The sequence below is a fragment of the Cibotium barometz genome, chromosome 32 (assembly GCF_041138505.1).
Source record: "Cibotium barometz isolate CiBa-2024 chromosome 32, ASM4113850v1, whole genome shotgun sequence".
NCBI lineage: Eukaryota > Viridiplantae > Streptophyta > Polypodiopsida > Cyatheales > Cibotiaceae > Cibotium > Cibotium barometz.
This window is the reverse complement of record NC_141077.1, coordinates 4,997,373-5,011,736: the sequence shown is the minus strand read 5'-3', so window position 1 is coordinate 5,011,736 and position 14,364 is coordinate 4,997,373. Positions and strand designations below refer to the sequence as shown.

Genomic DNA, 14,364 nt, shown 5'->3' with positions numbered 1-14,364 from the left:
AATCAGCAACACAACAATCCCCCTCTTGCTCACACAAATCCCAAGAACTATCTAGAGCCTAGGCTCTGATACCATGTCAGAATACGCAGCGGAGATGTTGACCAGATCTGGGAACACAAGAGCAAAACGCAGTGCAGAAAATCACAGCACAAGAGAGAGAGAGAGATAGAGGCGTGTAACTCTGCTCTATATACACAAGAAGATCCCGAGAATGATACAAAAATGACAAGGGGGCTGTGGACCATTTTATATGGCCCCCCATCAGTAGTCGGCCTGCTATAGGGCAACCGACAGGACACAAAAACACCCCCACGACTGAAAACTCCACAATCGGCCAGCAGCAGAGGGGGTCGGCCAACATCAGAGAAGTCCACGACTCATGCAATGCAGTCGGACTTCCAAGTCTCCACAGATGCAGTCGGCCAAGTTCAAGGTCCTCCTGCCACTACTAGACTGCCTCCCATGCCACAGAAAAATAGGAAAAAAATGGAGAGAAAATACGGAGAGTGGGGAAAAATGAGAAAACACCTCATAAGGGCGGGCACACCCACAACAAAGGCCCTGGTGTATAAAAATAGACAGGAGATGACTTCTAACACTCTCTAGAGATTGGCGCCTCCTTCATGACGGCTGTTGGGCTGCATTTTCTGCACTTTCTCCCTCCCAACTCCATTTCCAAGCTTGCTAAGGTGCTTCTCAAGCTTTCAAGAGTGTTTCCGGATCCTAATCACTCTCCTACACACTCCCAATGACTGAAATTCAGCAAAATAGCTCTCTTTATTGCTGTAATTTCTAGTCTTTTTGCTAAAAACCCTAATTTCAGCCCTCCATTCTCAAGTTGAACCATAGGGAAAGCTTTCCCAAGATTCCCTTCATCCTCTTGAAGACTTTTGTCGCGAAGAATGGAAATCTGGTTAGAAATGCCCATGACACTATGTACTTGATTCTCCCAAGATCAATATACTTTATTTGAGGCAGGGGTCGATTGTTTCGGCTCATTGTGTGTCTCTTGTCAATTCAGCAAATTACTTCTTGTATTTGAGCAAGTGTCCATCAAATCTTAGTGTATTTAAGTGTATTGATTAGCATTGTGTTCAACCAAGTTACACTGTCCACCTTCTTCTCAACGCCCACCTTCCACCCTCTTCCCCACCTTCCGCTTTCCCCCACCTGCTCTCCTTAGCACCCCCCCCCCCCCCTCTCCTATTGCCCGCCTCCTCCCGTCTATTGATCTCCCACCCGCCACAGCTTCCACCCCGCATCAGACCTCCTTGCAGGATTATCAGGCTTCCTTGTCACACTCTCCTTCCCAGGCCTTCGAAAGGAGTATATCCCCCTGATTTGGTCAATTGGACAATCGATTGGACAGCCCAAACAACCACTTCTGAGGTAGCCAAGGTAGCAAAAATTCTATCCATCCGTGAATGCATAGCCTTGTCGGAGGCTCTTCTACATGTTATTATGCTCCCCAACCTCCAGAGCGGACCGATTCTGTAGGGGGTGGAGTATTCAAGTCTCCCAAGGCACTATTTCATATGCAGGCAAATGAGGCACCAGGCCAGAGCCTATCTTCGTCAATAGACCCACATGGGACACCCCTCCAACCCACCCCGAGACCCCCCCCCCCCCCCCCCCCCAGTTGGGGCGAAGGAGACCAGGCGTTAGACCTATCCCTCTCCTTAGCTAGACGATCTGGCCAGCTTGACTCGACAGTCTACCACCTGCCTCCAAAAACCTCAGCACAGCGAGGATACAAGCTGTTTGGCAGCTAGTCCGACAGCCATGGTGACATCACAGCCCTTCCCCGCGAGGACGTTGACAACCAAAGCGTCAAACAAGTGGGACCCCCGAGGCATTAGTACCTACTGGTAACCGTTATGAGCATTTAGCACAAACTCAAGATTCTTGTGGCACCTGCTAGAGGTCCTGGTTTCCTTTTCCCAAGAGCTGGTTCTCAAGGAAAACTTGATCGAAATCCCACCCCACCCCCACCCCCACCCCCACCCCCCCCTCCCAGCGCTCTCCTCTTCATGCATGTCGCCCCCATGCAACACCTCATCCTTCCCAGTGGCAGTAGCCAAGCTTTGTCCACCACATGATTCATCAATTGTCATGTACACGCCTGTGCCATGGCTAATCCTCGGCATGAACAGTAGAATCCTTGATTATGTCAGCATTTAGAACATCATCAGTAGCACCATCATCATCAGTAGCAACATCAACATCATCATCGTCAGCCTCGGCATCATCATCAGCATCACCAGCAGCAACATCATCATGAGGAGGGTCTGGATGACCAGTCAGTAACCAGCAGAATCCAGTCGACAACCAGCAGGTAATGTAAGCAACAAGCGGGGCAGCACCAAGTTGAAGACTAGCAGTGTGGGCAGCATGGAGGGCAAAGCGCAGCATTTATCAGGAATAAATCTTGAATATTCATGTACAATGCTGGCCGACAGCATCTGGGACTGGCTGACCAGCACCTCAACATAATATATAAGCATACACTCCTCGTTCAGTCATCAAGCAAGTCATTCGTTCATTTCATCGGCCTAGGGGTCAATAAAAGTCATGTAAGGGGCCAGAGGTCAACCCTTTGGGGCTGACCAAGGGCCTAAGTCATGTACAAGCATTTAGCAACCTTTTTGCACCATATTAAATATGGAAAACCCTGACACCAACTATCTATCTCTTCTTCTCTCACTTCTGTCTTAATCATGTTTAACTCAGCATCTTGTTCTTAATCAAGCTTAGGGCTGTGGACCAGTACAACAAGGCTTCCGCGCATGCAACATCGGTCTCAAAGCATTCAGGCTCAACCACTAATCATAAGTCCCAAGGAGGTGCACAGATCCAACAGAAGAATGCAGTAGGGTAGCAGTGGAGTGGTTTGCAACAGGCAAAGATAGAGGAAGCATTCCCTAAGGGTATGTACTCAAAACCAGTACATTATTAAGCTCTCAAATTAGTTCCAGAGACATAGCAACGGGCATGATCAGTTCTGGCACATGACCGGCCACTGTGTTAAGGGAAAGGGATAACAATAGAGCAGATGCTCAGTTCTTCAGCAAGACTTGGAAGTGGAGATCAAAAGTGGAAGGTGTTCATACAAAAATATCAAAGTCAAAGCCCACCTCTCCTCCAAGGTGTGTGGTCAAAGGACCAACACGGAGTGCAAGTGGTAGAATGGACATGACGCATGGTTGACGGGGACTTATGTCTACACCAAGGATCATGTGGACTGACACCTTGTTGGCAGGGGACTATGTCTATGCCAAGTGTCAATTAATTGGAATTTGGTATGCTGGGGACTTGACGTCTGTGCTCAGATCCAATGCGCGTTCTACATCCGCGTAGACGGTCAATCGGTCTTCTATTTCTCAGCTTGGTGTTTACATGTGTAAGCATGGAAGCCAGTGGAGAGTAGCATGTGTTTGACGTGACACTTGGGATTGGAGACGAGAGATTGCTCCTTCGAGTTGGTGGATATAACACTAATACATATTTGTTTGGATTCAACTTGGAGCATGGACAAAGAGATATGATTTGTATTATGGGACTGTTTTTGTTTGGGACATGATTATGATATTTGGACTTATAGGATTGTTTTGTCTTGCCCATTTATTTGGGACATGATTTTCATATTGATATTATGGAGACTTATTTAGTCTCGCCCATTTATTTGGGACATGGATTCTTTCAGTCATACTGGATTTTTGAGATTGTCTGGTCTCGCTCACTTGATGGGACATGTTTCTATCTTGGATGTATGGCTTGAAGCTTAAAGTTGCGGACAACTTTTAAGAAGCTGGAGAGGATCTCACCAGCCTGGACATTTCCCAGTAAGAAAAGGATCTGGTGGACTCCAAGACGTCTAAATATTGGAAAGTACAAGCTTTGGAAATTGGGGATTATCCTAGAAAACAAAGGATCACACTCCTAAAATCTAGGAGGGTTACTATTTTTTTTTCAACTGGCCTTTGGCCCAAAATCCTACCATAGTTACCAAACTTCACTGTCATTAGACAGCCGCCCGTAAGCACTTAAATATCCACCCATAGGCAATGCCGCCGAGGAAGCACCAAGGGGGGTTTTGAAACCAGGACCTCTTGGTCCTAGGCAAACACCTTCACCACTTGAGCTATCACCTCATTGGCGCGATTCCAATGGAAATTCCGTTCATGTCATTATGTCTGGAATTGAGCAAATGGAGAGACATGCCAAAGCACATTTGGCAAAAGATCTACCAATTTTTTTTAAAGGTAAAAATTATGGGAGGACCCATCTCTTAGATTGGGACATGTGGCAAGAAAGTGGATCAAAGTGAGACAAGTGGCCTCACACTTGTCACTTCAGCTATCGTGTGGTTCTCCACTTGTCATTATAGCCTTCTCTTGCCATTTTAGCTCATGGGAGGCCCAAACCTATAAAGTGGAGCCCTCTCTCTTCATTAAGGGAGGCTTTCATCGGGACACTAGCCTCTACAAGCTGCCCAAATGCTGGCTGCTCTCTTTCTCTCTCTCTTGAAGGCTGCCTATGAAGTATATCGACTGTTGGGACTGTTTTGAAGGTTTCCATCGCGAAGAAATACTGAATACAAGGTACTTAATCATTTTATTATGATTTCCAGCCACTGCACCTGCTGTACCAGCCCTTGTACCTGATGTACCAGCCATTGTACTTGTAGTGGCTGAATGAAGGGCTGTACTGACTGAATGGAAGCTGTATCTCCTGTACCAGCTCTTGTACTTGCTGTACCAACTGAATGGAGGGCTGTACTTACTGTTTCAGATTCTCTGTCTGTTGTACCAGCCCATGTTATTGCTGTACCGACTGAATGGAGAGTTGTTCCTGTTGTACCAGCTCTATATTGCATAAAGACCCGTGGTTTTTGGGAAAGAATCAGTACCCACACAGAGGTTTATGGATTATATTGTTGGCTCAACATTTCTACAACCTGTGTATCGGCTGAATTCTATGGTTGCCTCGTGCTTGGGCAGGGGTAGTGTTATGGCATTTGTATATGGATAATCCGGTATCTCCCGTGGGGAGAGTAAGCCCCTCGAAGCTTGTACATATTATATTTCTCCTTTGGTAATCAAATACTCTAGAGGGGGGGGGGGGGGGGGGGGGAGAGGGAGGCCCATTCCGGTCTCTACTATGAGGTGTCAGTTGTGCACATCTCTCTTTTAGAGCTTTGTGGATTAAGTGGCATATGTTTAAGCTTGTACATTTTACATTTCTCCTTGGGTAATCAAATACTCCAAGGGGGGGTCGGCCCATTCCGGCCTCTATGAGGTGTCAGTTGTGCAATAGACCTCACAAGTGAGGTTCTGCGAGGTCATGGTCAAAGTAGCAAACCACGTAATAATATCATAGTCATCCTCTTTCTTGAGAAATTCTTTTTTGAAGACTTCTTCGAATTGTGCCCAAGTCCTTGGTTTAGGGTTGAGTTCTTTCCACCAAAGTAAAGCTTTACTTGAGAGGAAACCTGCTACTAACTGGATCTTTTTGCCATCGTCATATGGATGAAACTGAAAATGGACTTGCCACTTATGTAGCCAAGTGTCCACGATCTCTTTGGTACACTGCTTTTGCTCGCCCCCAAACTGTTCCGGAGTAATATTGGGGCCTAAAGCAGATGCCAAAGTATCCATACCCGAAAGAGTAGATAGGGTAGTGGTCAACAAAGAGATGGAGTTCTGTAAAGCCTACATCTGCACGGCCACTTGTGCTTGACGTTCCGAGAAAGAAGCTTCAAGAGCAACTCTAAACTCCTGAAAATCTTATTTTGAAACAAAATCGTCGAAAAGATCGCCATCGGTGGCTAGCCGGCAGGTCTTCACGTTCGGGAATGGGTTCCAACTCAGATTCTTGGGTTGACATCTTGAAGAGGGCAAGATGAGAGAAAAGTTTGATCTTGCACAAAGAAAAGTACTAGAGAGCTTTAGAGCTTGAGAGCTTGAGAGATATGTGGCAAGAAGCCTCCTTGAGGGGAATTTAAATGCTTCCCCAAAAGCTTACTTAGCTTTTGCTTTTGTGTTTTTTTTTAATTATATATATATATATATATATATATATATATATATATATATATTCTTTAAAACAAAAACACCCATAAAGCAAGGCGTGGGTTTTTTAAACCCTTTAGCTAAGGTTCAGAAAAAAAACGAAAGCAAGACAAAAAAAAATCCGCCACCCATTGAGTGCTTTTTCCTGTGCTCTCTCTCCAGCAACTTAGCGCCACCTGCCTGAGTATACTACCTGCATACGACTGGTACTTGCATACACGTGTCTGCATACGCCTGGAGTATGATGCCCGACACTGCAGAGCCCGTCACTTGCCACGCAACGGGGCCGACTGCTGCCTGCGTGTACCACCGCGCCTGCATATATTATGCGCACCTACGCCTGCCTGCGCATACACTTAGCCGACTGCGCTTGCCTCCGCATACCAGCCCACGTGCGCATGTATACTCGCCTGCCTATGTGTACAGCTTGCTTGCGTACACATGCTTGCTTGCCTTCTTCGCTTACGTGGACTCTGCAGCCACTCAAACGCCACTTCTCTCTCTCTCTATCTCTTACATACAGCCGACACGCTTTTACCTCTTCTCTCTCTTTCTCAAACTGTTCACACAGTTGCAAAACATAGCCCTTCTTCTTACTAAGCAAAACAACCCATACAAGACCAAACCTTCATCACGGGTTCCTATGATGCAAAAGCAACCATGCTGATTTTGAAAAAACAGCAGTATGTACAGAAAAACAGCAATCTTCTCGAACTCATACCTTTTCTTTGACCTCTTTCTCTCTACCTACCGACTTGCTCGTTCTCGAGGCTTGCTCTCATCTCATACCATTGTCAAATCCCCATAGGATCTCCTCGTAAAACGCTCCTTGTACAAGACTCAAAACCTGCAAACAAACCAAACAAACGTGAAGGGGGTGCACGCCTGACTCACCTCCCAACCTTGACAGCCGTGGGCAAGCCCACTAGTCTTGGCTGTCCCCACCAAGCCACGAGCTAAGCTAACTAGATGGACGTACCAACCAATCTCTACCTCGTGACGTCCCATACCGCCACGAAGCTACCCTCGCGAGCCTCGAGACTGTTGCCGGCCTCGGCTGCATAAAGTAGGTGCACGTCTGCACTAGATCCAGGCTCTTACATCTCTATCTCTTACATAGAGCCGATAGGCTTTTACCTCTTCTCTCTCTTTCTCAAACAATTCACACAGTTGCAAAACATAGCCCTTCTTCTTACTAAGCAAAAAACAGCAGTATGTACAGAAAAACAGCAATCTTCTCGAACTCATACCTTTTCTTTGACCTCTTTCTCTCTACCTACCGACTTGCTCGTTCTCGAGGCTTGCTCTCATCTCATACCATTGTCAAATCCCCATAGGATCTCCTCGTAAAACGCTCCTTGTACAAGACTCGAAACCTGCAAACAAACCAAACAAACGTGAAGGGGGTGCACGCCCGACTCACCTCCCAACCTTGACAGCCGTGGGCAAGCCCACTAGTCTTGGTTGTCCCCACCAAGCCACGAGCTGAGCTAACTAGATGGACGTACCAACCAATCTCTACCTCGTGACGTCCCATACCGCCACGAAGCTACCCTCGCGAGCCTCGAGACTATTGCCAGCCTCGACTGCATAAAGTAGGTGCACGTCTGCACTAGATCCAGGCTCCTCACCATAGAGCTCTCACACAGACACACGAGACTCTATGAACTAATGACTAACCTTGGCCACCCTTTTATAGGCTCTTGGCCGGTCATCGGGCGTCCACACTTGGCCGCTCGCCCGTCCATACTTGGATGCCCGTCCGTTAGTCTATCCCTGACTCAGCTCGCCAATCAGCCTGCCTAGCTCCAAGCTTCCCCAAACCTCGAAGCTAGTCTTGTGTGCGTGTAGCACACGGTAGATACACACTGTGCACATGACAGTGTACATGCCCAGAAATGCTAGAGGATTGGTGTTCCACTAGGTCTGGTATCTCGTGTACTTGCCTGGAACACATCTATTTTGGTATAGTCTCATGAACGGGGATTTGTCGATACAAATGTTACATTGCATAGCATCTTTATGTGCTTGCTTGCAAATTGAATTTGCGTAGTGTTTTTATGCTTGCTTGACCAATGTATTGTTTCGAGTAAGGGGACACCCACCCGTGGTCATAGCCCAACCTTAGGATCTAGCAAAGAACCAAAAAAGACTCATGCTCTTTCTCTCTTTTGCTCGACTCTTTTTCAGTCTCAATGTTGAGTAGTTGCCCCTCTCCAATCCTTCCCACGTGAGTGTGTATACACTTTATTTCGGTGACCAAAACTCACTTACAAATTATGACCAGCCATGTGTTTGCACACACTAATGTCCCAAGGTGAACAAAGCTCAATGTACACCGCCTAGACCCTATCCCCTTTGTACAAAAAGAGCAACCAAACACGTGTTCGCTTTCCCTTGGACCCCTACTCACTTTCTCTCTCTGCCTCACACCTTAGGTGGACATCTCATCATCTCTCTCTTCTCCCCTCTCTAGAAGTTGGTGCCCACTTCAAGAGGCCTTATGGCTGTATTTTCTGCACTTTCTCCTTCCCTACACACTCCCAATGTCACATGCGAGTCTACTTTCAGCCCTAAACAATATCCTGGAACATGTTTGATGCAAAACGCATACAGAATATAGAGAGAAGAGAAAGAGAGAGAGAGCTGAGTATTCAATATATTGTGTATATATACACCTAGATGAATCCAGGAACATGCCCAAATTCACCTTATATTCTATAGTACAAAAAGGTGTACAATTCTTGGCTAGCCCATGGCTGCCCCATCAAAAGGTGGAAAAGCTCCTACCTAACCTCTTCTATAACCACATTCCCTAAGGAAGAGATGCTCAACAATGAACTATGCAATTGCCTTAAATAGGCCTTGGAAGATTGGGTGGATTGGCCGACCTACCGTCGGCCAAGTCCTTGGAACCATAAATCATGTTTGCTGCAATTGACACCAGCTCCTCTCCATCATTGCTGGCCAACAACCCTCCTGGTCCATTCCACCACATTTTCCTTTTCCATGAAGCTGCGTAGCTCCTTATCTAGTTCTAATCCGTTGCCCTTCAAGGAGCAGCCCCTCGGATCATCATGTACATGTGCATGCACATTGACATCCCCCTCTGATAAACTTGATGACTTCTATTCTTGGATGACTGTCATCATCCCATTGTCCAATCCTAGAGTCCCAAGCCTATCATCCTTCCCTTCCTGGCAACCTTTTCATTGAAAACCTTGCCCGGTCTCCAAATCCAACTCGAAAACTAATGAAGATCTATGCATCTGTTCCATCTTGTCCCCTATCCCTTCATGCTCTATCTTGAACACTTTCTCTGGTCTTCTTCTCCCGAGTATTGAGTCTGGCACTCTCACTCCACCCCTTGGAGGATCATCCTGCCTTGGAACCATTGCCTAAAAGCCTTTCCTAGTGTGGCGCCAAGTGGGGGCCCAACTCACAGGACTACCATTCCCCTTGGGTCTTGTGGAACACCACCAACCAACCTCGTGGGAACTTCTTCCATGTCTTGTATTACTCTCACCTTCATTTGGGACTGAATCAATGTGATACTCTGATACCAATGTCACATACAGAAGCTCTAGGACTCTTCTTTCAGCCCTAAACACCATCCTGGAACATGCTTGATTCAAAACGCATTCAGAATATAGAGAGAAGAGAGAGAGATAGCTGTATATTCTATAGTACAAAAAGGTGTACAAGCCTTGGCTATCCAATGGCTGCCCCATCAAAATGTACAAAAGCTCCTACCTAACCTATTCTATGACCACGTTCCCCAAGGAATGAAATGCTCAACAATGAACTATGCAATTGCCTTAAATAGACCTTGGAAGATTGCATGGACTGGCCGACCTGCTATAGGCCAGATCCTTGGACCCATAAATCATGTTTGCTGCAGTCAACACCAATTCCTCTCACCCCTAATCTGTTGTTTGTGTGGCCCTTCAAGGATCAGCACGTACATGTTCATGCACATGACACCCAAAGGCTCAAATTCACCATATCAACCCTTTTATTTGCTGTAATTTCTAGGCTTTTGGCTCAAAACCCTAATTTCAACCTTCCTTTCTCAAGTTGAACCATAGGGAAAGCTTTCCCAAGATTCCTTGTAACCACTTGAAGACTTTCGTCGCGAAGGATCGCAACAAATTGAAGTTTCAACACTGCAGATGCTTCCATCGCAAAGACCACTAACATCGACTCTACTTGCAATTGGTAAGCTTTAATGATCAATTATGGAAGCAAGTAGCAAGAGGAAGTAGTAGGACTCCATGTTCACATGATACATACCCAGTGTAGTGTACTGTTGTCCTACGTGCTCTCCTGAAGATTGTTTCTACCATGTGTGAAGTGGAACAATAGAGGGTAAATGGTAGGGAACATGGGCAATTAAGAGAGTAGGGTGAGTTGAAGATCTTCACCGACAATCATATTGTTTGCAATACTATATTCATATGCATTGGTATGCAAATCTAGTCAAAAATGCCCATGACACTATGTACTTGATTCTCCCAAGATCAATATACATTATTTGAGGGAGGGGTCGACCGTTTTGGCTCATTGTGTGTCTCTTGTCAATTCCACAAATTATATCTTGTATTGTGCTTGTTGTCCATTAAATCTTATAGTGTATTTAAGTGTATTGATTAACATTGTGTTCAACCAAACATTCCACACCGTCCGGTGAAATTACACATGTTCAGCACCAAGAGATCATTTGATTGGTCGGGTTCTATCTACGATAATTCTAAACACGTTATGTTTGGTATGGGTGTCAGCCTAAGTTTCCCTTGAGAATTAGAACTTGAAAATGGAGTTCCAAGTGTAGTCCTAGAAAAAATTGACATGCTATGCAGTTGTGCATTTGGCAGAGGATATGGTACAGTAGGAGAGTTATATCATGGATGTTCTGGCTTGGACATGATCTTGATAGAAAAACTTTCAGAGATCATTTATAAGGAGAGCATTCAGAAATCAATAGTTCTATGGTTCTAAGAGAGGGAAGGTATTTTAATCCCCTAGGTACAAGGAATTAATCAATCCTAATAGGATAGGTAATTTGATTGTCTACGACATTTGTCTCTGTGATGGTCACGACTCTAGTTCGAGTTGGTCTGTTTTTAGTTCCATCGAGATAGTTGTAAGGACACTGGCTTAAGATTTAGTCAATTCCTATGGCAAAGTTATGAGTGGAAAGTGCACGAATGGTGAACTAGATTATGGAGTCAATTGTCAAATGTAGTTTGAGTTTCCCCTATTTATTTCCAAGACCGGGAATATCTTCAACTTGAAATTTGACTTGGGAGCCCATTGCCACTTTGAAGCATAGGTTTCCCAAGTTTTCTTTCTTAGAAAAAATTTGTTTCCAAGAGTCCAAACGTCCCAAGAGGGGAAGTATGTTACACACCTAGTGCTGATCTTTAGAATTAGTGGTCTAATCCAACAAGGTCAGGAAAGCTCTCGGATTAGAGGAAGCAAAAGCTCATGGTTAATAATACCAAGTATACTAGCTATTTATGAGACCGAACAATTATTTATGCCCGCAGTAGCCACTATATAAGTGAGACTAGGGTTATTATTGTTCACAAAGGGTGGTCTGTGATGAAACAAGATTACCGTCGGAACATGATTGGATTCAATGGATCACGGATAGACGTGTTGAAGGCCTTAGCAAGCAAGCATTGGTGGTATACCAGTGCTGACTGGCATGGTTTGTAGGATTGGAGCCTTAGCCTCTAGCTCGGGGAGGTTTGCGGATGCGAACCTACAGTTGAGTGGTGAGCTAGCTTGCACCCCTCTTGGGGGGTTTGTACTAATCACTCGTGTTTGTGAGAGAAGTCAGGCTGCACTTATTGATTGTGGGCTGAAATCGTTATCAATTACCTTATTTATACAGTTTACCTTTCACACGTGCAGGCACCCAAATCTGGCCAGCCCAAAAATAGATTACCCAGGCCCAAAAAGAGGTTGTCCTTATGCATGGCAATGGATAAAGCTTGCCCGCTTACTGTCCATTGCGACACTTCAATTTCTAGTAAAATAAGCAGAACTTGACATGTCTATTCACAAACTGCATCAACTTCCCAAAGTAGGACCTTCACCACAATGCCCAGTTGTAAGTACAATATCCACCTCCTCCAAAAGCACATGCTTGAAGTCCCCATTCGAGACACAAGCCACCCTTTTAATGCAACCGCCCATCCATGTAGAGAAGGAACAAGAGGTGGAGTAGAAGCCCCGGAAGCTTCTTACTTGCAAGCAAGGAACAAGACCAATGTCATCTTTCTCACTATCCAAAAGCAAATGTGACACCAATCCACACCACTCTTGGCTGTACTACATATACATGCAAACACAAAAACTTAACACCCCAGATTGACATAGTTTGCCATTCTGCAATATGTTCAATAAGCACATTGAGTGACAGCAAAAAAAAAAAAGTTACAATGTAAGAACGCAAACTCCATAGCATGATATCAGATACAAAACCTTCGGTTTGTAGGTTGATGACAAAACCAACCACAGTAAAAGAATGAACCAGCAAGATGGAGCTACTCACCTTTCATGAAGGAAAGCGTTGAATTGGGGTTGCTGCCGCTAAAAGCTACAGGACTAGAGCCACTGCCACCTTCCACGGTATCACTACCACTACCACTTCGCTTGCCAGAGCCTGGCATGGACTCAACGTCAGAAAGCCTTGGCACTTCCCTGAATCCAGGAGCCCTTAGGCTGAAGACATGAACAGTTCCCTTATCACTGGACACAGCTAGCCATTGTGCATTTTGTGAAAAGCAAATGCTGTAAATTTCCGCTCTGTCCGCCCCGCGCCGGACCTACTCGTTCATAAGGAGAGATATTTTGAGATAATTAAATCTAAGAAATGTCCCAAGCTTCACTTGATTCTGCTTAGATTGATTTGATAGCTTACCTCCCGCAAACGAGTGCCATCAAGGGAGTTGAAGACCCTAACAAGGGTACCCTTGTAGCTGGCAGTAGCAAGAAGGTGACCGTCCATTGTAAGGGCAAAACAAGCTAGATGTGACTCGTGAGCTGGAATGAACTTGGTCTTCTTCAGACCATAATGCTCAACCCTCACCTGTCCACGGTGTAGCCCGAGACAAGCGAGCACAGTGGAGTTCGATGCTGGAGATAGACAGCAAAGACCACGAGGATTCGCAATGGTTTCAATTTGGTGCAGTAGTTTCAGATCCCCAAAGTTGTAGACATAAATCTTGTGTTCCAAGACCACCACAATCCTGTCTCTGCGCAGGCGCACAGCTCGTACTTCGGACCTGAACGAAAGCTCACCAATACAGCGGTTCTGATGGTCATCCCAGATGAGAACCTTGTTGGGAGGGTACATAGGGTTAGGTCCCCCTCCAACGAGGGCCAAGATGTTGCATCTGAAAAGCATCTCAACCATGCCTATTCCACCATTAGGGAAATCCCTCTGAAAGGTCTCCTTGAAGGGGTCACAATTGTAGATCCTGAAACCTTTACTTGTGCCACAGGCAAAGCAGCCATAGTCTTGGTTGAAAGAAACGGACAGCAGATCACTGTCAAGGTTACACGTGTCGAAATCCGAGTGGTTGGGTGAGGCTCCCTCTGACTCTAAGGGGAGGGGTTGGGAGGGCAGGAAAAGATCTGAAGGCAAACCGGGATCCGAAGGAGGAACCGTAATTACGAAGGGGGACGAGGCCATCCTAATATGCGGCAAAGATGGAACTTATCTGCGTAGGCCTGTTCATTTGAGAGAATAAGCAGATCCTCTGCAACACTGGGCCAAGGTAATAGGATATGAAGATTGATAGCGTTGAAGGAAGTCAGATTACTTCTCGCAAGCGGCGCTCTCGCCAAAAGGATTATCGTCAAAATGCATTTGCTTAGGTTAAGGGGAGGGTTCACTCTCCAGTGTTCTTTTGTGGCGTGAAATATAATCCCCACTACCTTTTTTTTAAGTATGAAATCTCCAAGGGATACTTGGGCAGCGGTTGCCCTATGCATATATATTGTGAATAGATCAACCCCACAAGACTTCACTTTACGCACACTCCTAAGTCTTGCCCATTAGTTAATCGTATTTCTAGCTAACGTTCTTTGTCATTGCGAACGATTCCTTATTCGATCAGGGCAAGTAAAAAAGCACATGGTGGGTGGGCAAGTTGTGGGAAGCCGTGGGGTGGGGGGACGGGTAGGGTAGAGCAGTGGTGGGCAGGGTAGATAAGGCATGTGGGCGGTGCATAGAGAGCATCCACGACTAGCCTGGCTAGCCATGCAAGGGGAGAAAAGC

At 45.8% G+C, this 14,364-nt stretch overlaps 1 protein-coding gene across 1 annotated transcript in view; it reads right to left on the bottom strand.

The window, feature by feature from the left end:
• The window catches only part of LOC147619754 (autophagy-related protein 18d-like), a 28,893-nt gene extending 14,853 nt beyond the window's left edge, over nucleotides 1-14,040 (bottom strand). The window contains exons 1-2 of the mRNA XM_086825583.1: nucleotides 13,003-14,040; nucleotides 12,634-12,907 (exon numbers count right to left, since the gene is read on the bottom strand). Of these exons, the coding sequence (XP_086681709.1) occupies nucleotides 12,634-12,907; nucleotides 13,003-13,776 (1,048 nt within the window). The 5' untranslated portion in view covers nucleotides 13,777-14,040. The remainder of the gene's footprint in view (nucleotides 1-12,633; nucleotides 12,908-13,002) is intronic.
• Nucleotides 14,041-14,364: the final 324 nt, after the last annotated feature.